The sequence below is a fragment of the Molothrus aeneus genome, chromosome 3, assembly GCF_037042795.1.
Source record: "Molothrus aeneus isolate 106 chromosome 3, BPBGC_Maene_1.0, whole genome shotgun sequence".
In the NCBI taxonomy this organism is placed as follows: domain Eukaryota; kingdom Metazoa; phylum Chordata; class Aves; order Passeriformes; family Icteridae; genus Molothrus; species Molothrus aeneus.
The window spans coordinates 17,145,835-17,172,149 of NC_089648.1; the positions used below are offsets into that span (position 1 = coordinate 17,145,835).

The 26,315-nt window shown below is 43.6% G+C and overlaps 1 protein-coding gene across 1 annotated transcript in view; it reads right to left on the minus strand.

Moving 5' to 3' along the window:
* MRPS5 (mitochondrial ribosomal protein S5) overlaps window positions 1-13,816 on the minus strand; it is a 28,335-nt gene extending 14,519 nt beyond the window's left edge. Inside the window, exons 1-4 of the mRNA XM_066547829.1 lie at window positions 13,735-13,816; window positions 12,657-12,794; window positions 1,162-1,287; window positions 627-860 (exon numbers count right to left, since the gene is read on the minus strand). Coding sequence (XP_066403926.1) covers window positions 627-860; window positions 1,162-1,287; window positions 12,657-12,794; window positions 13,735-13,801 — 565 coding nt within the window. The 5' untranslated portion in view covers window positions 13,802-13,816. The remainder of the gene's footprint in view (window positions 1-626; window positions 861-1,161; window positions 1,288-12,656; window positions 12,795-13,734) is intronic.
* Between the last annotated feature and the right edge of the window lie 12,499 nt (window positions 13,817-26,315).

The following is a 26,315-nucleotide window of genomic DNA, read 5'->3' on the forward strand; positions in this document are numbered from 1 at the left end:
AAATTTTAAAGCTACTGTAGAATCTTTAGTAGTCTGAATAACAGCATTGTAAAAAAGTCACCTCTCTGCTGTACATGTAAAAGCTCTAGCTTCACTATATTGAACTACTTAGGAAATAAAAAATAACTTTTATAGTTATTATGGTAGTTATTTATTGCAGCTTCTTCTAAAAGCTACATTCAAACTACATAATCTTTAACCCTATTTCATTATTTGAACTAGAATTTCAACAAGATTGATTTATCCCACAGGATCTTTTAAGAAACTATAAAAAAACCATGACTATACTTCATACTCAAGACAATTGATGGTGGACACAGAAGAACATTTCCATCCTTCAAGACTCCTGTAGCAGTCTGACAGAACAGAGTACTCTGTAATGCCACATAAAATCATTCAGTCTGTAATGGAACAGAACAGTCTAACAGCTGCAGGAAATAAAGCAGTGTTTTAACAGATATCACTGGTGTGAGCAGTACCTGCTCTTTGATTTAGCTTGCTTGCGTGTGGGCCTGGAACAAAGAACAAAACCAATTTTCAATCACAGAAAAAGTCTGGATCTCACTTTCTCCAAGTCTCCCCTCAGAAAGGTGAAGGGAGAGGCAGAAGATAATTGGTTTTCTCACCTCCATTGGGACCAGGGTCAGGAGGATCCAGAATGACACCTCCCCAGCACTTTCCACTCCATCCTCCCTCTCTCTTAATTTTTATTTTCTTTTTCTTCTCAAATGTATCTCTCTGCTGAATGATTTCAGACTGAATTCTCTCTCGTTCTTCTTTTTTTCGTTGGGAAACTTCCTGCACTTTCCCAGTTTGCAGCACAGGAGCATTAAGACCAGGCCAGAGGAAACCAGAACGTCCTTAGAAATAACAGAGAAAAATTATGCTTTGCTCCAAGTGAGAATTGCAACTCTGCACTCAGGAAAAATGCAACAAAATGGAAAATTCTCACATATTTCAAATGCATTCTATGATGCAGAATTTGTAACTGGAAAAGCAAAACCAACATTAAATAATCATATCAAGATTTTTTTGTTTAAATACAAAAATATCTCAAGCAGTTCTGGCATCACAGAAAAGAAATTTGTCCACTTATGAAATCAAGAAGCACTGTACACAAAAACATCAAGATGTGTCTTCAGCTTTGTATTTGTGATCTACCTTCACCAATCTCCTGGCCTCTATTGAGATTCTTCCTTAGCTTTTTCTTCTTTTTCTTTCCTCTTCCTTTCTTTACTCCCACGCCAGTCTCTGCCAAAGCTCCTTTCCACAGCTGATCAGCTGTCACTGAAATGAAAAACAGAACTTCCTTAAGTTATATTCAAGTACAGCTTACACTGGAAACTGAAGCTGAACAAAAAATAACCCCCAACTTGAAACCTGCTTGATCTTTGCTTTGCTGGAATTTAAACTGTAGCATTGCTGCCTTGCCAAGAAAGTAATTTCCTACTCTGTGCATATGTATTTGGTGCAAAGATGTGTCTGTACTCCTGATTACTGCACTGAGAGATGCCCACAGCCAAGGGCATGTTTTTTACAAGGTTTTTCAAAATTGATTTAAAGACAAGTAACCAGTATGGTATTCATTTCTAGGTCATGAAAAGAAAATTATTCATTAGTAACTCAGAGCAGCAATACCTTGCAGTACATATCCAAGGACATTGATCAGTGACAGTCAACTTAAATCACCCCAAAAAATATCCAGGGGCTACCCTGCTTTAAAAGCCACAAAACACAAAATAGCTGGCAAAACATAAACCTGCTGCTCTTCTCAAGTACTGAAAATATAATGTCTCCCTTATTGCCTGTGTGAATGGAAGGGAATGTAAGGAGAAAGGAATACAAAACACTTCAACAGCATTATCACAGACCTCTGGCTCTGTCAGGCCTCCTCAGGCAATGGCTGTGGGGAGGATCATGCACTGCCTTGGGGCTTCACCCAGCACAGCAGAGCAGGACTTAGGAAACATATTCAGTAATTACCTGCAAAACTCCTGCTCACCCAGCTGATGGCAATAAAGGATACCACAGCAGCTTAGACAAAAAAAAGAAACAAAACCCAAACAAAAAAAACAACAAAAGAAAAAACTATACCAAAAAGAAACTGATTCTGTGAAAAGACACCATAGATTATATTTCACAGAATCAGAGAGGATGGGTCAGGCTGGAAGGGACCACTGTGGGTCATCTGCTCCAACCTCCCTGCTCAAGCAGGGCCATCCCAGAGCACAGGGCACAGGATGGTGTCCAGGTGGTTCTTGGCTATCCCCAGTGAGGGAGACTCCACAGCCTCTGGGCAATCTGTCCCAGTGCTCGGGCACTGCACAGGGAAGCTCTTCCTCATGTTCAGGTGGAACTTCCTGAGCCTCAGTTCCTGCCCCATTGTCCCACTGCCTCTGGACAGAGCCTGGTCCATGCTCTGGCCCCTCCCTGCAGGCACTGACAGACATGGATGAGGTTCCTCCCAGTGTCTCTTCTCCAGGCTGAGCAGCCCCAGCTCCCCCAGCCTCTCCTCAGAACTGAGGTGCTCCAGTCCCTTCATCATCTCTGTCCCCCTCTGCTGGACCCTCTCCAGGAGCTCCAGGTCTCCCTTGTCCTGAGGATGCCAGAACTGGAGCCAGCACTCCAGACTGGCCTCCCCAGGGCTGAGCAGAGGGGCAGGATCACCTCCCTGCCCTGCTGCCAATGCAGTTCCTGATGCAGCCCAGGGTCCCCTTGGCCTTCTTGTCCCCAGGGCAGGGCTGGCCCATGGACAGCTCCTTGTCCAGCAGCACCCCCAGGTCCTTCTGTGCAGAGCTGCTGCCCAGCAGGTCACCCCAGCCTGTGCTGGTGCCTGGGGCTGTTCCTGCCCAGCTGCAGACCCTGCACTGGCCCCTGTGGAATTCCAGGAGGTTCCTCCCTGCCCATCTCTCCAGCCAGAATGCAGCAGCATCACCAAGGTTCTGTTTGCAAACCAATGCTATTATGTGCTTGACCTAGGGGCAGTGTAAATCTTGTCTTCTCTGATTACAAACTGATTTTATTTATTTAAAGCAGACAAAAAAGCTCAGTAAAAACTTTCAACCAGGGGAATTAAAATAACCATAAAATCGCTACCACTTCCCACCAGCAATTAATTATTTTCAGAATGATGTGGTTGAGAGATCCTGCCCCACAGACTGGAAAATGCTTTGGAACTGGGCAAGCTCTGCCATGCTGACAACACAGTGAGATGCCCAGAGATGCCACTGAGTGCCCAGGTTTATTTTTGTACTAAGTTTGTTTAAGGTGTCAAGGTGGTTCTTCCAAAAGTTTGACACACACCTATTCACTCAAATATCTTTTTCCAAGTAGGAAGCATAACTGATTCCTTTTTGAGACTCCTGAATCCAGCAATCAAAGCTCAGTACACAAGGAAGGACACACGACTCTGCAAGTCCAGGGAGCTACAAAATAATATTACCTCAAGACAGCCAAGAGCAGGGTGGCTTCCACATACCCAAAAAACATGGGCTATGAACAGCTCAACAAGGCAAAAGATGTAACAGGATTTTGGCTCTACTGCAGACAAGTGGAAATCTGTGTATTACAGACCAGCACAAATGCCCATGGATAACAGCAAAGTTTATCCCACTTCTTATATGCTCTGAGGCAAGAATTGAAAAGCCTCCTGGGTAGGTTTTAGTCCCTGTAAAATACAAGTTTTTGTCTGAAATTACATGCTCTTTTCTAGACATTCAAGTGAACCCCAATGTCCAGAGGTTTGGAAGTTAAAAAAAAATCCCACAAACAGCAGCTGCATCAAATGTCTTAAAACCAGGGTCTGAACTGTCAGCCACTAAAAACCTTCCAGCTGATTACAACACACCAATGCATGTAGCTGTGAGCTAAGTGTGTGGGGGAAACAAAACCAACAAAAAACCCCACCAAAACCAACAAAAACTTATATATAAAAATGCATTACCTCCCTAGTGCAAATTTTTTTGGGGGGAAAAAAAAAGCAAATTAAGTAGGTAATGTGTTTTTCAGTAAATTCATGCTAAGTTAACTATGGGGCTGTTCCATTAGGTGGAATGCTGATCATCAATCCTGTTAAGCTTCTTAGCTGATTCAGAAAACACTGTGTAACTAGCAATTCTTTTTTAAAAATGATAATCCTGCTAGCCCGGAAACATGGAATCACAATAAAGGTACTTACATTTTTCTTTGCAAGGCTATTTTTAAGCTGGAACAGTCCCTCAATCTGCAGTTTGGGTGACCCTACAAAGGGTCAAACAGCTACAAAAGAGGCTGCAGAGGGGCAGCAACAAGCAGCTAAGAGAAAAGAGCAGTTCTGGAGCTGGTAATATATGCCAAAAAAATCCTGCTCTTTGAGCTGCACTCCAAATATACATACAATCAGATCACTTTAATTCCAATAGAGGGAAGTAGCAAAGGTCACAGAGTAAGGACATTGTGTTGCACCAGAGGAGAGCATTCAATGTCAACATATCCATGAAGAACAGGTCAGGCCAAGTCAAGCTTTGGCCTCAAGCACTGCACAAATCCTGACAAAATTAGAACCAGATGAAAACATCACATTTGGTCCCAAAGTGCAATTCATCTCATCAGTCTATAATAATACCATCATGTGTTTGGAAAGCAGCTGCATTTAATGAAACACATCAGAAGCCTGCAGGCTGCAGAGTTCTTTATAGGATGGAGGTATCATGCTGATTTTAAGACAAAGTGACAAGAATGGGATGTGAAAGGGATAGGCTGTCATCAGGAGGATTGCAGTGGTGGGGACATTGCTTGTGACAGACAGACAACACACCACTGGAGAAAATAAAAATCTGTGTGTAAGAAAGGTCAATCTGACTTGGCAGCAAAGCACCAAGGTGATTAGTGAGCACACACAGGCAGAAGGAGTGGATGATTTTGAGGAAACAACTGCAGACAGACAGCAGGACCAGTGCACTGCCTTCACACTTGTGGAGATGCTCTGGAATGAAGACACTGCAGCAGATATGCAGTGTCTCTGAGATTTATGGGCTTATTTTATTTTGCCTTTGTGAAAGAGGATGTTGCATGCCTTCCTCAAGAGCTAAAATAAAACCAGTCATAAAAGCCACTACACATTTTTAGTCAGTCACCCAAAAGCACAGAGCTACTGAGTGGGGGGAAAAAGTGTAATCTATAAGATTTTATTTTATAGACTAGAAAAAGATCTACTACTGAATGGAGCTGAAAGCATGCTTCCTGCAAGCTGATCACTAAGAACAGTAAGTCTGTGTGACATCACTCCATTTTGCTTAATCTACACAAAAGGTATTTGTAATACTCTGGAAAGGATTTGGGTTTTGTCTTTTTATATTATCCCTGAATAGCTGGAATGAGACAGGTAATTATCAGATTAATATTTGGCCACACCTCAGTAAACCAAAAGTACTGAAAGACTTGCTGTAAGCCCCATCAGAAACCAGTATCCTAGATACTCATTAACTGAGATTAAAATCAGATTTCTTTGTCTCCTGGAAGATGAGTTCACAGCTTGCTGAGCACACAAAGAAAGACAAAGAGCAGTAAACTGGAAAACTGAAGGGAATAAAAGGAGAAGAAAGGATCAATTTTGTAAAACAGCTACGTAGGCTCACTTCTTTCCAATACAAGTAATCTTTCCCTAAGGTTTTTGGTGACAAATAGCTTGTGGCAGCACAGCAGCAGAGATAGAAAGACATTAATATTGACATAATAAAAAGAGTAAAGAACTTGTTATAATAATCATACTTCTACTTACATTAAACAGTGCCTCAGTGCACTGCTGTCCACTAACACCATTACATTTGTGCAGCTGTACTACCTAAGGAGCTCAGTAAGGTCTTTTCCACCACTTACATTCTCTTCCAAGTTTCAGCCTGGAATACATACTTTTATTAACAGATGAAATCTTAGAAAACACCAATTGCCACCATCTCCAAACAAAAACAGGATTTAGAAAAAAATGCTTCATGCATATGAATTGTGAGCAAGCAGAGAATGTGCTGCTACAGATTTAATGATAAATTACAGTCTATAGACAGCTGCTTAATGACCACAGTGAGACATTTCTTCTTGGATGCAGGCCTTTAACTTCATTAATTTACCCCTTTTACTTAATCCAGAAGTTTAACACACTTATCTGGAACCTGGAGACCCACACACTTCCTGATTTGAAGGACTTCAGCCTTGGTCTCCCATTTTCTGCAGGAATGTACATCTCTCTGTTGCTCTACAAACACCATTCCAAAAAACAACTTTCTGCTTTCAGCTCCCTTTCCACGTGTACTTCAAAGATTCCTAGGACAGAGGCTGGCACAGAGCAGGCTACATCAACCACTCTAACCAGGATTTGGCAAAGAACTGCAATTTAAGTAGCTTAGGTTAGGAAAACGAGTGATCCAAAAATCTAAGCTTATGATGTCATATTCTCTCTCCAGCATCTTACAAAATGTGCCTGACAACAATATCCTTAACTACAAAGCATTTAGGGTAAAGCTGCTAGGAAAAAACATACACAGAGCAGCTGTCTTAAGAGCAAAACCTACAACACAATGCAGTGGCTGAACATGACTCAAATAATTTAGATGTCATTTCCAATTGCATGTATTAACATTCAACTTCAAGCTCAATTCTTATGAGTGGCTGCAGTCATTCTCACAATTACATTAAAACCTACTTCCAAAACAACAGCAGTGAACCATCCAAAACAAAGATGGAGTTTGACTTTATAGACCTTAATCATCTTCAGCTGAACTCATACACTGCTCAAAACCTGTCAACTCAGTTCACACCATCTGTTATTCCTGAGGAGTTATCTTTCTAATGAATCTTCTGCTTAGCTTTAAACATGGAAGTCTTTCATTCCAAGACCTACTCAGGCTTTGTAAAGTTACTTATGGAAAATGTTTAACTCCTCTAGGTTGAATCCTCTCCTCCATGATTCAAAAGGGAATATTCTGCAGATGAAAATACAGAGATTTATTAATGAGAGAAAAATGGAACAATGGCATTCTAATACCAGAGGGATCACTTTTAACATGTGAGATTCTACAGCAGACTCATCAACATCAGTGTGCCCATGCCAAATGAGAACTGCTCTTGCCACTTGACCTCTGCAATGCCACTGTCTGCCATCATATGACATCAGTTTCTTATTTTCTGTCTAACCCATGAGCAGAAAAGCATGGATCTATATGATCAATAAAAAATGAGATATAGTGCCAGATTATTCTCAATTAAGTCACCACACTCAAAACATTGTTTTCTTCAAAGAAAAAGACCCTTTCTCAAAAGTGCCCTCTCAGCCTTGTTAAATGGCAGCATATGATGGATATCTGATACTGAGTTCTGCTGGAAGATAATGAGAAGACAAAAATCTCCCCCTCCCTGGTGAGGCCATTAAAAACCAGGGCTGCTTAGGCAAAATACATTCTTGTCATGGTTTGACACTGGCACAATGCCAGTGCTTCTATGAAGATACTTTCTCTCTGGTTTCTGCTGTGAGATGTGACTAGGAATAAGCAAAGCAGGCTCTTACTTAGGGAAAAAGAACTAGAACTTTATTAACTACTCTACAATTACAGATAAAAAGGAACACACACACAGGGAAAATGAAAACTTCACAAGTGCATTCTCTCTTCCCCTTACCAAATTTCTAACACAATACATTTGGTTCTTCAAATCACTAACTCTCGGTCTAGCACTACTTTTTAGACAATCAATCTTCAGTTCATCAAGAGGAGAGGAGTCCTTCTTGTACCATGGACTTCCCCTGGAAACACAGCTGAAGCCTCGTGTGTTTCTGTGTCACTCGTGGCACCGCCCGGAGTACATCTGCCGTCGTGACTTCTTCTTTTCCATGTCCAGTGCTCTCACCACTGAACATGGACCAGAACTGCTTCTAGGGTTGTCTTTTTTAAGGATGCCTTGTTTCGTTCTAAAAAAGGCACAGTCTCTCTTTTGGGACACTTGTCTCCACAATCTCTCTTTTGGGACACCTGTCTTCCCCATATTTTCACCCCCTGGGGCCGAGGGGCATCAACACTGAACCCTCTTGGTTCTGAGGCCATTGCCTCCCCCTAGAATGCAGTCTCTGTATCACAAGGAACATGGTTCTGTCCATGGCTATACAAAAAGAGTCCAGCAAAAGCCACTCCATCATTTCTTCCCACTAGGATTCTTCTCTATTCTTCTACTATCTCTCACTCGCCCAGACTTCTCTCACACTGGCCTATTTCTTTCTTCATCTTCTACTCTATCTTCTAGAAAAGGTCAATGTTCTGTAAAGTTCTCATTCTCCAAAAAGGGGTTAAAAGCTCCTACAAGCGGCCGGCTGAACCCCCCCCCTCTTCTCCGTCCCAGCTGTGCTGCCGGCGCAGGCCCATGTTTATCCAGTGTCAAGGTTACAGTCTCAGGCAGCGGCTCTCTTTCTCTCTCTCTCTGTGTCTCTCAGGGGGGGCTGCCCGATGGCTCCCGGTGTCTCTCTCTCTTTTTCTCTCTTCCACCCTTCCACCCCGGGGCTCAGGCCTACTTCTCTCGGCCTCATGGCTTTCCCCTCCCCCTGCCCAGCCAGCAGCTGGGCCGGGGGAGAGACCCAAACTCTTTCCCGCCGGAAACTCAAGAGGACCCTCCCAGGGGAGAGCTTTGCTTTTAACTCCGTGTTCTCAGAGGCGTGTCCATGTCTCAATGGTCAGGTTAAATGCCAATATTAAAGTCTGAATATCTATTGGCCAAAAACACAGCATCTCAAAAAACACATTTCCTGTCAAACCACCACAATTCTCCTCTTTGCCATTCTGCCTCCAGCCCCTGCAGATGTCATCTTCTGAGGGTATCATCTGTGAGCTCTCCAGGGCTTTCCACAAACCTGGGAAGCCCTGAGGACTGTGAAGTGTTCAGTCTGGACAGCACTGCTGAGTCCCACAGCATTAACTGGTGCAGCATCATCCAGCTGCCAGCATCTGGGCACTGGAAATGTCTCACCGGGACAAGGGCTACAGCAACACCACAAAAATCAACATGAGGCCACACAAGGAATCACTACCATGGGACAGATATAAAAATGGTTTTAGATAAAAGTTAACAGGTTAAAAATAAGAACTGCACATACCGGGTATGTTTCCACTGAAAACTTAAGCTCAGTTCTACTTCTCACTGCTAGAGGGATTTCCACAAGAGTGAAACAGGGAAAAAACCCTCATCTGCTACCAAACTTTCTCTGTTTGATTTTATTAATACAAGTCTGAAGCTCTTGGGGCTACCTATTTATTCACAGTAATTTAATAACATTGTTAAAAAATGCAAAAGCTCCAATTATGTGGATTGCATGAAAATTTTGTTTAGGTGGGTCTGCAAATTTGTTGACACAAAAAGACATCTATAGTCTAATTATTTTCCCCTCAAGATAGAATGGGAAAGTTTTGGGTATTTTCCTCAAAATCCAGAAACAAAACTTGCATCCTGATAGTACAACAAAACCTGGAAAATATTCTAAAAGATGCATTCACAGTGCTACACTGACACAGGGAATAACTCCACTTAACTGCAAGCCCTGAGCACACTTCCACAGTGCACTCAGATTAGAGTTTCATATTTTCTAAAACTGGCAATTTGTCACAATGTCAGCAGAAGCTGCAGACGTGGGATTGTCAGGTTGATTGTCAGTCTCAATTCAAACCCTGAATAAATCCAGCTACAATTCCAGCAACTGAGAAACTGTATTTTTTTTCTTCATAACATTTTATGAAAAACAAGGACCTTAAATGTGGCTAGTATATGTTGCTGTAAATGCTACTATCTTTTGAAGGTTGCTTTGATATTAAAGTTTTAGTTTTTTATTTTTAGTAACTATCATGTCTCAGTGTCACCAGATGGATATGGAGAAGAGAAATTTCAGTGAGGTTTCAGCAAACTAAACACCTTTGGCTTAGTTCAGTTCCTCAAAACAAAATGAAAATCAGGTTAAATGCCTTTGAAAAGTAGTATCATAAAACTATCAAAATAAATACTGTAAAAATAACCCAATCAAATCAAAACCCAATAGAAGAATTGTACCTCTCCAGGTACAATTAACTATAAGGCATTCAGTCCCCTTTCTTTTGACTAAAAGCAAATAACTAACTATTTTTCAACATACAGACAACTCTCTTGTAAAAGGAAAAAGCAATTTAAAAAAGCAGTGGTAGAGATGTAACTCTTTACAACCTTAATGCTGAAACATCAAAACTCCTCTTATGGTACAACTGATAATGACAAGAGGCAGCTCTGTAATTATTTATCTGGAATGCTCATATTTCAAGAAAAATTCTTTGTAAATTGAAAAAGTAAGTATTTTTAAATTCTGATCATGGAGTTAGACATGGATGTCAAAATGAACACTTTATCCCAAAGAAAACTCACATAAGACTACAAAAACATGGTACAAAATGTAATTAAGGAGCATCCTCAAGGAGCAGTGGAAGGTGTAAGAAAGGTCACAGAAGTGCCTCTGGAACAAGGTGCTCTTTAAGGTCCTTCCTACCCAAACCATGACTGGCTCCCAAGGGTAAATAATGGAATCACCTGTGAGTTGGACAGTCTAATTTTCATATAGTCCCAGTATCAAACAAAAGCTCTTTATCTCACAGGCACTTGGATCCATAACAGATGTTGAGAAAATCATGTTTCTCAGATGTTGAGAAAATCATGCTGCTTTGGATTCCTGGGGTCAAAGAAAATTCCTGAGGCTGGGAGACAGCCAAACCAGTAAATGAAAACTGAACTCCTTCCCATGGTCAGGAGGGTGGAAAGGGGAAAGAATAAGGTTGGAATAAGAAGATAATTTTACATGATTTCATTAAAAAATCACTGAAATATGTCACAGGACAGGAATAAATCCCTGTGTATGTTTTTGTGTCAGAGCTGAAGGAGAGAGCTACCTGGGTAAGGATCAGAGACAAACGCCAAGGGTAATTGCAATTCCTCCTATTTAAATGAATTCCTTCTCTTTAAACCAGTCAAACCATTAAAAATAATAGTTATGTTGGAGGTACAGATGACCCTACCAACAAGAGCATGGTGATATTGCCCAAGGAATGATGGAAGATCATTAAGCATTCACTAAGGAGAGAGACAAATCCAGTCACCCTTCCCAGGCACAAAGCTCTGTCATTTGGCTGACATTTCACTTGACAGCTACTCCACATAAAATGGTCATATCTGCATTTTAAATGTTGCCACTTCTGAAGGAACTGCACTGCTAAGAATTTGAGTGATTTATACTGTTTGTATCCACTTCATTTGAATTGTGAAGATTTTGCTTTTTACTTCTGTAAGAGAAAGTGTTCTTAGATTAACTGTACTTTGAAATACAAAACCCTGAGTCTTCTGAATCTCATGGCTACTGTCCCTGCTTCATACATAAAGGAGGTACACTTTCATTTTTCCAGGTTGCTACACCTCATTAAATAAGGCAATAGTTTTAGGTAGTTTGCCTAAATATATCAAATTTTACTAAACAACATGGATGCCATCACAGCAAATATTTGTAATTCAGTCATTTAACCAGACATCTGGAAAAGCTCCTGGTAAAACAGAGCTCATCCAGAGCTTGTGAGTATGAATACAAGTCTAATTAAGGAAATAATCTAACCTACAAATCCTAATCATGCTGCAATCATGTGGTGCTACATGTTTAATTTAAGATAAACAAAATAACAACAGAGGGTGGCTTCTTACATATTCTCATCTTGTTGCTGCTTGTCTGAATGAATTCTCCCTGCAGGTGGCAACCTTAGAAAGCCTTTTCCATGCAGAGCCTGCAGCTCACACTGCAGCCTTTCCAAAGCCTTCGGAGACCTCTCCACCCTCAATTACTTGGAATCTGCCAATGGTCAAAATTTACTGGATAAGATGAGCAGCAAGCCCAGCCTGACTGGTTAACCCCTTCTCTTGAGCAGATGTAAAGAAAGCAAATGCAGTATTCTGCACCCAGGTGTTGAGAATGGGAAGAGACCACCAAGAGAGGTTGATTCTGCAGAGCTCTTAAATTCTATGGATCAGAAACAATCAAATTTTGACTCTCTAATTGCTGCAGTTATCTCTGCCAGAGATTGTGTCCTTACCATTTCTTCTCTTCCCCTGTGGGACAGGATAAGGGAGCACAAAGCAGGTGAAAAAGGCCCCCAGGTACCTCAGCTCACAGCCCTGAGTGTGGATTTAAACAGCCAGCACTCCTCAGCTATGGCAAGCATTCCTTTCAGGGCTGAGGAAAACACTGCTCCAGAGCAGACAATCTGCAGGTTGTTATCCTTGCAGCAATTTCACCTTTGAGGCAGCACAGCTTGAACAGCAGGCCTTGCCTGTGGCTCAAAATTAATTTAGGAGATAAACACAATTTATACTCTGAATAAAGGCCTAGGAAACAGAGGCTTCCTCCTCCCATCCAATGACACACATTAGATGGAGTCACTGTGATACAAAGCAAACCCTTGTTTGCTATTAAAAGATGATAAATTGATTTTGTGCACACACTTCTGTCAACACCTGCAGCTGCCACTGTAATCTCAGGAGACACAAAAAAGTCAGCATACACAGATTTTCATGTCTCTCCAAGGCAGTGTTTTCTTTCCCTCTCCTGATGGTTACAGTTAATAATTTTTATCCACCTCAGGACTTACAGGTATTGAAGAAGCTGCTTTTCCTGCACTGCTCCAGTGTCCCAGTCCAGGGGGCAGAGAGGGAGCACCGTGTCTGGAGAGCCCATGCCAGGCTGGAGTAGGAGCTGCAACTCCCTCCCACTGGCACAGGAGCAAACCCTGGGAACAGAGACAGACAGGTGTTTATAGACAGCATATTTCCTTCCTTAAAGCTGTGGTTTCTTCAAATATAGGCATGGGAAGAGAAGCCAGTGATTTTCAAAGGGAATCAGACTTGAACCTTTTGTCTTGAAGTGCAAAGCAGAATGTGGGAGGGAAAACATTGCAACAGAAAATGTCACAAAGAGAAGAAGGCACTCTATCTTGCTGATAGAGTGATTTTAATGAATTATTAAGAAGTAGTTGCAGCCTTTTATTTTTCCTGGTTAACCTGCAATAAATTATTGGGGTTTTTTAAGGATATTCTCGTGACTAGACTGTGGAAATGTTTTCCTTCACTAAGGAAAAACCACCAGCCTGTTTTTAAGCCCTTCTTAAAGTTCAGGCTCCAATCAGAGTTTGGCACCACTTCATTACAGATTGCCCTGAGGATGAAAAGAGACCTGAAATTCATTACCTGCTTAGATTTGGCTGAAGAAAAGAAAGGCAAGAAAGTTTTCAGAGGACTGTGGAACATAAAGATGCGTTTTCCCTTCCTTCTATGTATACTTTAAAAAATAATACATTTGAGTTTCAAAAAGTGACTGCAGAGGATCCATGTGCCCATGGATGGGGGTGTGCCCATGGATGCCTGGCTGTGCCCATGGATGTCTGGATGTGCCCGTGGATGCCTGGCTGTGCCCATGGAGAGATGTCCGTGTGTGCCCACGGATGCCTGGATGTGCCCATGGATGCCCAGATGTGCCCATGGATGTCCGGATGTGCCCATGGATGCCCAGATGTGCCCATGGATGCCCAGATGTGCCCATGGACAGATGTCCGTGTGTGCCCCCTGAGCGCGCTCCCCTCGCCCTGCGGGGATTCCCCCCGCCTCTCTGCCCGTGCCGGTGGCCGCTGCCCTCCCCGCGGAGGCTGTCCCGTCTCCCCGCTGCCCCATCACCTCTCCAGGCCGCCCGGAGGGCGCCGCGGGCACACGCCCGCCCGGCCGCCACCACCGCCGCCGCCATGCCAGGCCCGCGCCCCCTCCCGGCCGCCGTAGTGAGGTGCCCCGCGCGGTGCCTGATGACAAAGCGCAGGGAACGAGAGCGGCTGGGGAAAAAGCGGGCGGAAAGCGAAGGGCAGCGGCTGCCGCTCAGCTGGAGCCTTTTCTGCCGCTGTAGTGACGCCTCTGCTGACACTGTCCCTGCACCGTTAACAATCCCGCAGGCAGGCGGGCGCTGAACAGCCGCAAAGGGAAAGGGCCTGGCAGGTCCCCAGTGCCGCCATGGCGGGGCCCGGCCGTGCGTGCGGAGCCCGCTCCGGGTTTGTGTTCTGTGGGCACTGAGGCTTCTTTTGGAAGCGATTCTTGTTAGGTGCTTCTGTTCCAGCTCCGCTGGTGCCTCATCGTTCGAACTGCGCCTTTAAAGTTGTTAATGCTTCGTTCCTCGGTACTCAGAATAAATAGTGGCATGAGAGAGGCGTTCGGGGCTTTGCTCCCATTGCAGTGCTTCTGTTGGCCACCAACATCGCTGGGCGAGCCAATAAATACACACTCCATAGAGACATCCATTATTTATTTCAGAGTGTCACAAACCTGGGTGCTCGGTGATACTCCAAAAATCAAGGAATGAATGCTCACTGGCTACAAGTTACACAGTTCTGTTGTTAATTAGTATTCTCTATTGTTTAATGACTCTCACTTCTCAGCTGATTTGTCTGCATGCTCAGGCTTTCTCTTGCTCTGAGGTGGGCTCAGCTGGTGGCTGATGTGGAAACCCAGAGCACCGGGAATATTCCTCTGGCTGCTCTGGGGTGCCCTGACCGCCAGGGCAGCACTGACTTTGACCCTCATCCATGGAGAAAGTTTCCCGGACTTCAGGATAGACTGGAATCCACGAAAGCGTGAAATTGATTATAGAGGGTAGTGTAGGTGTATCACTTGGTTAGAAATTTGGGTTTTGAGATTTTTAGTGTGTTGTGGGTGGAAGCAAGATGGAGGGCACAGGGTGTTGTCCTGGGTTTCTTCTTCATGCTTCTTCTTCCTTCTTCTTCATGGGTTTGGGTGGCATTTTGTAACTGGGCAGAAAATTCCCCATTGGGGGCTCTTTGGGGTCAGTTATTGGGTTACAAGGGAAAATAATCTAGGTGTCAGTTCTTAATTGGATAGTTGAGTCTTAAAAGACCTTGTAACAAGAGATTGTTGGCCATTTTGTGCCTTCTAATGAAAAGCTGCCAGACTCACAGCAGTGAGACTGTTTTACTGATAAAAATAATAAACACCTGAGTCGAAACATGAGCTACTGTCTCCAGTGCCTTCAATCCAGACCCAGAGAAACCCATGGTTGTGATCTGTCCCTGCTGGAATTACCTTTTACCCAGGCAGAGCTGATTCAGCACAGTCCCTGAGTTGTCTTTATTGGTTTCTTCCTTATCTTGGGAGTTCTGCTAAATGTCCTTGGGGCCCATAAATTCTGCATTCTTTGTGTCCACTATCTGTGGTACATCCTTCTTCCCAAGCCTGGTTAACAGAAATAAAAACTGTGAAAACCTTTGCCAATCACTTGTTTTTAAAATCTAAAAAGTTTAATAGTAATAAAATGGTTATAAAAATAGAAATATAATTAGAGTAATAAAAATCTTGGACAGTTTGGATTAGGACAATTTGAGACAATAGAAACAAAGAGTTACAGACATCTGGGTACCTTTTTCTGGGCAACATAAGCCTGAAAAAGGACACACACGTTAACAGAGGATTAACCCTTAAAAACAGCAGCCTGTTGCATATTCATACACCTCATACATGATGCATAAATTCCATTCAAACACAGGATTCTGTCTGGTCAGAGTCAGCTTCTTCCTCTGAATCCTAACGGCATCTTCAGGGCTGAGCTGAGTGAGGCAGGAAGAAGTTCCCAGTTTCTTCTGATAATGGGGCAATAAATTCTCTTTCTCTGAAAGATTTAGGTGCCCTGTGGCTGCTATCTGGTGCAAGTCCTCTCCTCTCTTTAAAAAAATATCTTACATGGCATAGCTTCTATTTTAACCTTATGTTATAACCTAAAACTATATTTAACACACTACTTAAGAGAATTAATACAGCATAACTTTCTAACATAACACATACAATATTCATTTTAATATTTGTGAAAAGCCAATCATAAAATACGTATTTTTCACAAATAGTTATATAATTACAGTAATAAAAATTTGAACAGTTTGGATTAGGACAATATAAGACAATATTAGGGATGTCTGGGTACCTCTTTCTGGGCAGCATGAGCCCAAAAAAGGACACACGTTAACAGAGGATTAACCCTTAAAAGCAATAGCCTGTTGCATATTCATACACCTCATACATGATGCATAAATTCCATTCAAACACAGGATTCTGTCTGGTCATTGTCAACTTATTCCTCTTAATCCTAACAGCGTCATCCTGAATGAGCAAGGCAAGAAGAAGTTAATTTCTTCTGATAATGGGGCAATAAATTCTCTTTGAAAGATTCAGGTGTCCTGTGGCTGCTACCTAGTGCAAGTCCTCTCCTCTCTTTAAAAAAATATCTTACATGGCATAGTTTCTATTTTAACATTATGTTAGAACCTAAAATATATTTAACACACTACTTAAAAAATTAATACAGCATAACTTTCTAACGTAACACATAAAATATTCATTTTAATATTTGTGAAAAGCCAATCATAAAATACACATTTTTCACAAAACTATATCTTTATAACAAAGTTACTTTAACACTACACATATAAAATCCATTTTAATATCTGCAAAAAGCCAATATTATAATATGTATTTATAACAAGCTGTGAAGAGTGCTGAGGTCACTGGTCTGAGCCTCCTTTTCTCCAGGTTAAACCCCCCCAGCTGCTCCTCACAGGACTTGTGCTCCAGCCCTTTCAGCAGCTCCATTGTCCTTCTCTGGAGTCTTTCCAGCCCCTCCATATCCATCCTGAATTGGAGGGCCCAGAACTGGACACAGCACTCCAGGTGTGACCTCAGTGCCCAGTACAGGGGACAATCCCTGCCCTGCTCCTGCTGGCCAGGGACACTATTCCAGACACTATTCCAGATCCAGGCCAGGTGTCATTGGCCTTCCTGGCCCATGCTCAGTCTGCTGTCACCTGTGGGAAATGAATTTGTAGAGAGTTTTTCAAGTCTGCTAGAAAGTTTATATAGAATGTATTTGTATGCAAATTCTGAGATCAGAAAAATTGATTTAGAAGTGTTATTGAATAGGGTAGATATGGTTGAGAGAAAAATAGAAATAAGGTTTAAAGGATGGTTTTATAAATAAGATGAGTAATTTTGTGAAGAGTAATTTTAGATGATTAGCTTTAAAGTATTTATAGTATAGTGCAGTAAAAGTTGATAAGCTACGAAATGTTTATCATGTATTGTAATTAGGAAATTGTTGGTTTTTGATTGTAATGGTATGAATTATAATATTTGTATTATTTTTTATATGAGATTGAAAATGGAATAAAAGTTTTTAAAATGTTTTTTAGTTTAGATACTGTCTTGAGTTATCTGTGTAGTGTAAAATTTTCGATTGTGGGTGTTTTTGTTGGGTTGGAGATAAGGTTTTTGTCATGAAATATTGATAAATAGTTGGTGAGGTGTCCATCCTGAATGGAGGGCCCAAAACTGGAGGTGTGACCTCAGTGCCCAGTACAGGGGACAATCCCTGCCCTGCTCCTGCTGGCCACATTATTCCAGATCCAGGCCAGGTGCCATTGACCTTCCTGGCCCCCTGGGCACACCTGGCTCACATTCAGTTCTGCCATCCAACACCCCCAGCTCCACTTTCCTGGGCCCCTTCCCAGCCACTCTACCCCAGCCTGTGCTGCTGCAGGAGCTGGCACTTGGCCATGTTGAACTTCATCAATTGGCCTCAGCCCATGGATCCAGCCTGCCCAGGTCCCTCTGCAGAGCCTTTCTGCCCTCCAGCAACCAACACTGCCACCAAACTGGGTGTCATCCACACATTTACTGAGGCTGCTCTCAGTCCCCTCATACAGATCATTGATAAAAGATATTAAACAGGACTGGGCCCAATACTGAGCCCTGGGGACACCTCTGGTGACCAGACACATTGTGGGGGCAGAATTCCCCATTCCCCACCACACCTGGGCCCAGCCATCCAGGAAGTTCTTCTCCCAGCAAAGAGAGCCCCTGCCCAAGCTGTGGGCTGCCAGCTTTTCCCAGAGAATGCTGTGGGAGATGGTGTCAAAGGCTTTGCTGAAGTCCAGCTGGACACATCCACAGCTTTTCCCTTTTTCCCACCCACTAGTTAGGTCATTTGATCATGAAAGGAGATCAGGCTGGTCAGGCAGGACCTGCCTTTCCTAAAACCCATCCTGGCTGTCCTTGATCCCCTGGCTGAAGATCTGTTCCATTGCCTTCCCAGGCAGTGAGGTCAGGCTGACAGGCCTGGAGTTCCCCAGATCCTCCTTCCAACCCCTCCTGTGGATGGTGTCACCCTGACCAGCCTCCAGTCACCTGGGACCTCCGTGGTCAGCCAGCACTGATGGTCAATGATGGGGAGTGCCTTGGGGAGCCCTTCCAGCAGCTCCCTCAGTGCCCTGGGATAGATCTCATCCAGTCCCATAGACTTGTAAGAGTCCAAACGTGCTTTGGGATCTGCTCAGAACCCTAAAGACCCTCACAGCAAGGGTGAGAAGGTGGCCTGGCAGTTCAGCTGCACACACCTTGTCCCTTTGGGTGCAGTCCCCTTGGGGTGGGATCTGTCTCTGCACAGTGCCTGCCACTGTGGCTGTGGGCCATTGCCCTGTCAAGGGTGAGAAGGCAGAATGCTGGGGAATGAATTCTTACTCTTTCAGAACATTTTTCTGAAGGGAAAATGTTTCTGGAGAAGCTTCACAGCAGCTTTTTTTTTCCCTTGTTATTTTCTCCATTCTGTGCAGCAAAGGCAGTGGAGTTGTTGGTCTGGACAGCACCTTCCACAATACAGGCATGTCTGTACACTGCATTACCAATCTGCTCCCTGGTTTCAGAATGAAAGACTACAGGAATAACAAACTGCTTCACTGGCATCAATGAGCAGAAGCACACAGCCTACAGTGTCCTCAGTATTTGTCATACATTCAACATGCAACACAATGATTGCTTTGTACCTTATGGGACAAAAATACACCCAGAAGCTGTAAAGAAGAATTTCCTGTAGTGTTCTGGCAGATTAGCTGCTGGCAGAAAATTGATGCAAGACATAATCTTTTAAACAGGATTTTTATCTTATCTTCTGGCACTTAAAATATGCCCATTCTCACAGTGTTAAGATATCACATGTGCCAGGACATGACCCTGCAGTGTCACCCTGGATAAAACCAATTAGTCCCTCATAAATTCCTGCAGATATGTTCACTGAGCTCTTTATTTCCAGTTCTTCCTTTTGGAAGTAATTGTGTCATGTAGAGAATTAAACCCTCTTTTATATTTATGCACTGGGTGATGTAATGGAAATGCCACTTTCTGTGCATCATTTACCAAAGAGAAGGAATTTGCCTTGTACAAATTTGTTACCCAGGCAGGGAAATGGCTCTTTAGTCACTGTACCTTGTTACACTGGGACAGCTGCTCGGTGCCAGCAGTGTGAGCAGGGCTGAGTTTTCTTGTCTTGTGCCAGTAGGAATTGCTTTATGCACTAACCAGCCTCTCAGAATGCTGCATAGAATAAAAAAGATGGAGAAAAAGTAAAATACAGTCCTGAAAGCCAGTCCCTGCAGTCCAGCTTAAAGATTAAACTCAAAGAGAATGAATTTCCTCCTTCTTGAGAGTTACTACACTGATTTTCTTCCCACCCCCTCTAAAAAATGGAGCTACATTTTAAGGAAAGACTTTCTAAAAGGGTCTAAACCATCTTGGAGCAAAAGCTGCATTTAGTATCCCACTGTGTTCCTGTGAGACACATATCAGGTCTGCCCTGCACTGGAATACTTTCAGCAAAGTGATGTTAACAGCTATTTCTTTGCTGTCTTAGGGCACAGAAAACAATTCCATCATATCTGATAACTGATTTGGATCAGGATTAGTCACTGATTTGTGAAGGGTGCTGCTGCCACCGGGAGGGGCACAATGCAGGCTGATAATGGCCATAGCAGGGCAGGCTTCCTGCTCCAACAAAGAGGAATTGTGCTCTCTAATAATGCCAGCAGACAAAAATTCCAGAGGAGATGTGATTTTGATTAGGGTTTTCCCCGTCTTTGAATAATAGCCAAGTCTCAATCTAGTTAATTTGTATCTGCAAGACTGATAATTTTAAACAACTGATAACATAAAGCCCTGGGGCTTTTTTTTTTTTTTTTTTTTTTTTTGCCTGGTTCATTGCTTGTCAGTCTCTGTTTTAAAGTCACTCCCCAGTGCACATTTTCCCATTGTAAAAGCAGTATCAAACAAATACCTCACACTGCTTTGGCTCCTCCTTGGTAGGAACTTCAGATATGCAGGGAGAAAGCAGAATAGATTCTCCATGGAAACCTGGAGTTTGCTTTTGTACATCTTGGGGGCTGATGGCTGAATCCTGTTTCAATGAGGTGTCATGAAAGATGCCAGACCAAGGCCATCAACAGCAGCCATGAGGCCGTGAGGGTGCACCTTGCCAGAGTGCAGATGCCTTTAGTACCAAAGTGGTTTTAGGGTTTCTGCCAAAACCCTGTTTCTCCTCAGCCAGGCAGCAGTGACTGACACACCATCTCCTAGGTGGTCATTCCTTTGTTTGGTGGCAGCAAAATCAAAATTCCCTTTGCAAATGCTACCCCTGCAGTTCCTGCCTGTTTGTGTCATGGTTTAACCCCATCCAGCAAGAGCTGCTACAAGATCTCTGAGACCAAAGACCAGATCAGGAGAATGGTAAAGCCAATACAAATCTCTGCTAATTTAGAGGTGCTGTACAACTGCTGAGAGCAGGCACCTTTCAGTAATTTGAAATCTTCAGGGGGTGTTTAATAATACACCTGCTCATTGATTTGGGGTCAGAAACATTCCTGCCCTGGTCAGTATGCTTTCTCCTCCTCTCTGTCTCTCCCCCTCTTTTTTTCAGTCCATTTGTCTCACATTTGTCTGATCACTTATTTTTTTCAGGAGTTCCAGGTACTTGACTTTTCTTATTATTTGGGCATAAGCATCAGTTTTATGGAAGTGGTGGTGACATGTGAATCCCAGGTGCTTTCATTATCAGGGATATCCACGACAGAGTTGCAGCAGCTGTAGTGATGCTGCACCCAACAGCACTGTGTGATGTGGCATCAGGTGAAACCCTTGCTGCCTCTTCCCAATAAAAAATGATACAAAAAGTTATATCAATGCTCATATCTAAAGCACTTGCTGGTTGCTCTGCCTGGCTACTCCTTCACTTTTGATACACAGCTGGTCAGCTTGGGCCTTGCAACTGCTGCTTGTGCTGGGAGTCACACGGGAAAATCAGTCACTCATAACAGTTACCCTGTTTTGAAGGCTGTGCAGTCAGAAAAATAGTCAATCAGTTATACAGACCAATAAACAAAGCAGGATCTGGCAGGCCCAGAGGCTGCTCAAAGATACCTCCATCCAGGATAACATTCATCTCAGCCCTGCTTGGCCACATATTTCCTCTGAGGTGTGAATATGATTGTTACCTGGCACCAAATGCATTGTACTTGGATTCTGTATGGCAGCAGCCAGACACTCAGGAGTAGTAAAAAAAGCAACTGATCTGCTCTTCACATTATTTGTGTGCTCTCCATCCCATTGCTGGCAGGAACAATCCATACTCCACCTGTCTCACACACATGATTTGCTAAGCAGAAGGCTGCTGTCCCCAAAAAGCAGCTGCTGGCACTCAGGTGTACAGTGGGCACATCCAAGAGCTCTGGCTGAGCTCTGCACTGGCAGCAGAGCTGGGACACACAGACACTGGAGTGACAGTGACAGCACACCTGGCCCATCCAGGCTCTCTGTACAACTCTTCTTGTCACTGTTGTGCTGGCATGAGCAGATCCCAAGAACAGGGAATCAGAGGGGTCTGGCACGCCAGGCTTCAGATATTCTACACTTGACTTCCCTAGGACCTGATGTGAAGTAGAGGGTGCAGGAATCCTACAGAATAGTGAGGAATCCTACAGGAGCAGCTGCTGCAGCTGCTGGACACTCCTGTCTGCAAACCTTCTCTTCCAAAGGCTCCTTGCCAGGGCCACTGTCACATGGCAGCAGGAAATAAAGCTGCAAGCTGTTGCTGGCAGGCTCAGATCCCTGCCTCTGGCTGAAGCATGAGTGTAGACAACAGAAAACAGAAGAGGAAACTTTGATACTGGTCACTCTGAAAGATACCAGTTACCACAAAGGAAGGCAGAAACTCTGTATAGGACCAAGGCATTCACTACCAGCACTAAACCTACAAGTTGGAACCTACAAGTTGGAACCTCTAAACCTCTAAGTAGAAACCTCTAAACCTCTAAGTTGGAATTTCTCCTTTGAGTATGTGGGGTCTTTGTTTTCCTTCTCTAAAAACCTTGTACTGAGAGAAGTAAGAGCAGTGTTTGTCATAGGTCACTTCATGAGGAATTTTTACCTCTGTGCTATCTGCCAGGATAACAGGTTATTTATTCACCTGCAGTATCTCAATTTTTTCAATGACTACAGGACTCTCTCAGGACAACATTCTCTTGCATATTCTTGGGTTGTTAAATAAGCTCTAGCAGTCAGAGCTGTCAGGAAAAGGTAGCTTAAAAGAGTTCTGCGCTTACTTGGGTTTGCCTCTCCCCTGTGCTGGTGGCAAGGCTGATCCTGCCACAAAGTTCACCATCTTTTGGACTGCACTCCTGGACTGTCCTGCTCCCTGTCAGCCCAGCACCTCACATTCACTTGTTTCCCATCTGCATGACTTATCTGAGCCACACCCAGCTTGATTTATGGATCAAAGGCTCATTCATGAGATAGCAAATTTAGGGAAGCACCAAGCAAAAAGTCAAATCTCATGTTGCCTGCCTGCAGTAGTAGCACAAAACTGGGAGGCTGGAGTGCTCAGAGCTGGTTCTGGGGACTGCTTCTGTCCCAGCCACAATGAGCACCAGCCTGCCTTGTCTTCCTGAGGAGGAGCCCAGTGTTTTCCCAGAAGTCACTCAAGGTCTGTAGAAATCAGTCCTAATAAGAGTGACATGTTGCCAGGGACTGGGACATCTCTAGAGAATGTCAAGAAGCCAAAGGGTACATTGTGAATAACAGAGATGAGGAGTTATGGCTCAGAAAATAGATGCTTTCAGGCACAAAATGAATGTTCATTTTGCTTGAGAGGACTTTAAAGAAATTAAAGCATACTGTCATCTCCTCTTTAAACTACATCTCTAGAACAGAGGTGATGAGATTTTCTTTTTTGCCTCCCTGACAAGTCAGAGATTAAAGAAATTTAAAATTAATGCAACACTCAAAAAAATTTAAAAAATAAAAAGAAACTCCCTGTCTGCCAGTCCTGTGAGTTGGTGGAGGTGACCTGGGCCAGGGCAGCTGAGCTGGTTTGTGTCAGGGTCTGAAATACAGAACAAAGGCAGAATAGCTGTCAGACAGGTCTGAACTCTCTGCCTCAGACATCCCAGCACACTGAGGGGGAATCTCAGCCCCTTCTCTCTTGGGTGGGGTAGGTAAACATGAGCACACTGTCAAAGAGGATGTGAAAGGCTACTCTGCCCGTGAGGAAAGGCTGAGAGAGCTGGAGCTGATCAGCCGGGAGCAGGGAAGGGGCTCCAGGGAGACTTTTTTACTTTATTGTGTCCTTTTAATACTTAAAGGAGCCTTAGAAGAAAGACAGGGGCAAACTTTTTAGTAGGGCAATTGGCAATTTTTTAATGTTGTTTTTTGCAATAGAATGGGGGATAATGGTTTAAAACTAAAAGAGGGTAGATTTAGACCAAGTATAAGATATAATTTTTATAATGAGAATGATAAAATGCTGGAAGAGGTTGCCCAGGGAGGTGCCTCATCCCTGAAAACATACAGGGTCAGGTTGGATGGGGCTCTCAGCAAACTGGTCTGGTTGAAGAGATCCCTGTGAATTGCAGGGGGGTTGGACTAGATGACCTTTGAAAGGTGCTTACCAACTCAAATGATTCTATGAGGGCTGTCAGGAATCCTGGCAGGTGGCTCTGGGAGGGGAGGCTGGTGAGGACAGGCTTCCATGAGGCACCTGAATCAGGCTGGGGGAGATTCACAGCAGGGACAGACAGCTGCATCATTTCTAACACAGTCCTTTGAGATGCTGTTCCTCCTTTTTATTGCTCCCTACTTAGCCGTGTTTTCCTCTCCAATACTGGTTTAGGCACAGCACGAGGCTGCCCCTGGAGGGGCCCTGGCTGATGCTGTGATGTGTTTTCCCAGGCTGGGATCCCCAGGCAATTACAGACTGACTGGAAATCAGTGGAACAACTTCACAGCCACATCCTGTCAAGATTTGATCTAAGCAATTGTACAAAAATTGAAAACTAGTATCTTCACATGCATAATGCATGCTTTGATTTTCTGCTTGCTTGGCATCCTTCTAAAGAAGCTGTTGAAATATTTCATCAACAAATAAAGATCTCAGCAGAAGCCTGAGATAACATGCTGAAGGAAAGGAAACCAAAGCAATGGGAGACACTAGATTTTCCTGAAGTCAAGTCCTGTCCTGCTCCTCAGCATTCCTGTGGCAGATCCTGACCTGTGAACAGTCCAACCACTGCTGAGGGCCCAGAGGTCAGGCTGATGTCTGGCCCTGGGGTGGACAATGATGTCCAGCAGCTGCACAAACAGCAGCAGCAGCTCCCAAGGGCACAGCTGGAAGGATGCCCACAGGAGCACATCATTGCTGAGGCCAATGTTCTCTTGCCCATAAAAGAGGCAAAGAACAAGGCAGAAACCTTTTATTTGTGCTGGGCTTTGGGAAAAAAATTAAAGCAAGAATGTTTGGAAGCCCAAAGAATGGTCTCCTAAGAAAGAGGTTTAATTTCCATGCTGAGAAGTTTCACTGGAACTCCAGCTCCTGTTACTGGGTTTTGCCAGTTTATAGCCAGAAATAAAATAACTACTCACAGTAGCTTCTCCCTGCCCTCCCAAGTAAAACAATGAAATTTAAATTACGTGCAGTGAATAATTTTTAAAATACTGCAGAGAAAGTTGCTTGAACACTTGTAAGCAATTGGAAGGGATTATTTTTAGCAGTGTGTTTGGAGTGCTCTGCTCCAGAACACACCCTGTGGAATGCTATTAGCACAGTGGGCCAAACCTTTCACTGGTGGGAAATGGCATAGCCCACTAATCCCACTGACCCTACTGCTTCCCCTTCCTCCTCCTGCCTTGGGAAAAACCTGTCTGGTTTGCCAACAAAGGATACTTCAGCCTCAGAGAGAAGAGCTCTGTTACTAATAACTGAATCAAGTGCAGTCCATGGTCTGCAGTCTGTGCAGGCCTTTGAAACCACCCAGGGTGTGCAAACCCCTCCATTTTACTAGGAAAGAATCCCATAAGTGCCATGGAGTAGTTCAAGACCATGGACTGAGGCTAAAAGTTTGGGAGCTTCAGGGCCTGAAGTGCAGAATAAACTCTAGTAAGAAAATTTGGTCTTTAGGCCAGATGATCCATGATGGGACAAAGTCATTTAGCAGAGAACAGAGATCTTTCTTGGTGAAGGCACGTTGTGTCCTCAAAGATCCTATTTCCAAGCAATAGGAAATCCATGCAGAGAAATCTGTTCAGTCTGTATCTTCAGGCCATCTTTAAAGATCCCCAGAAGAAACCACCACCACAGATAAAAGGTTACTGTCATTGCATGGTCATGCTACAGAAGCAAACTGGGAGCTTTATTCTCTCTTTTTGGATGGCCATTGAGAAGATATTGGCTTTAGATATATCCCTACAAGAGTGTGAAGCTGAACACCTGACTTCAGAAAATAGCAATTCTCTGTCAAGGGTAAACTGAGAGTATTTTACTTTTGGGAAGCAGAGCAATGGCTTCCCTTCCCTTCCCTTCCCTTCCCTTCCCTTCCCTTCCCTTCCCTTCCCTTCCCTTCCCTTCCCTTCCCTTCCCTTCCCTTCCCTTCCCTTCCCTTCCCTTCCCTTCCCTTCCCTTCCCTTCCCTTCCCTTCCCTTCCCTTCCCTTCCCTTCCCTTCCCTTCCCTTCCCTTCCCTTCCCTTCCCTTCCCTTCCCTTCCCTTCTTCTCACAAATGAAAGGCACATGGAGAAACAGCTGTTCCTTCTCAGGGTGGGAGAGGATAAACCCTTAGACTGAGCTTTTCCCCTGGCAAATATTTCCAGGAGGTGAAGGTCAGGATTGATCATGGAGGTTTCAAAGGTCTTAGAAGGAACCAAGTGTCCCGACCCTAATGGCCATCAATAAAAAATATATCTTGGAAATTGTTTCAAGAATCTTCTTTTTATTCCTCTAAATGAGGCAGTCACAGACATCCATTGCTCCATCCACAGAAAATAACACACAAAAATATGTTAATGCTGGAGACTTAAAACATTGAAGACTCCAAGGGTTGCTTAGATTTATTGCTGGCTTCAA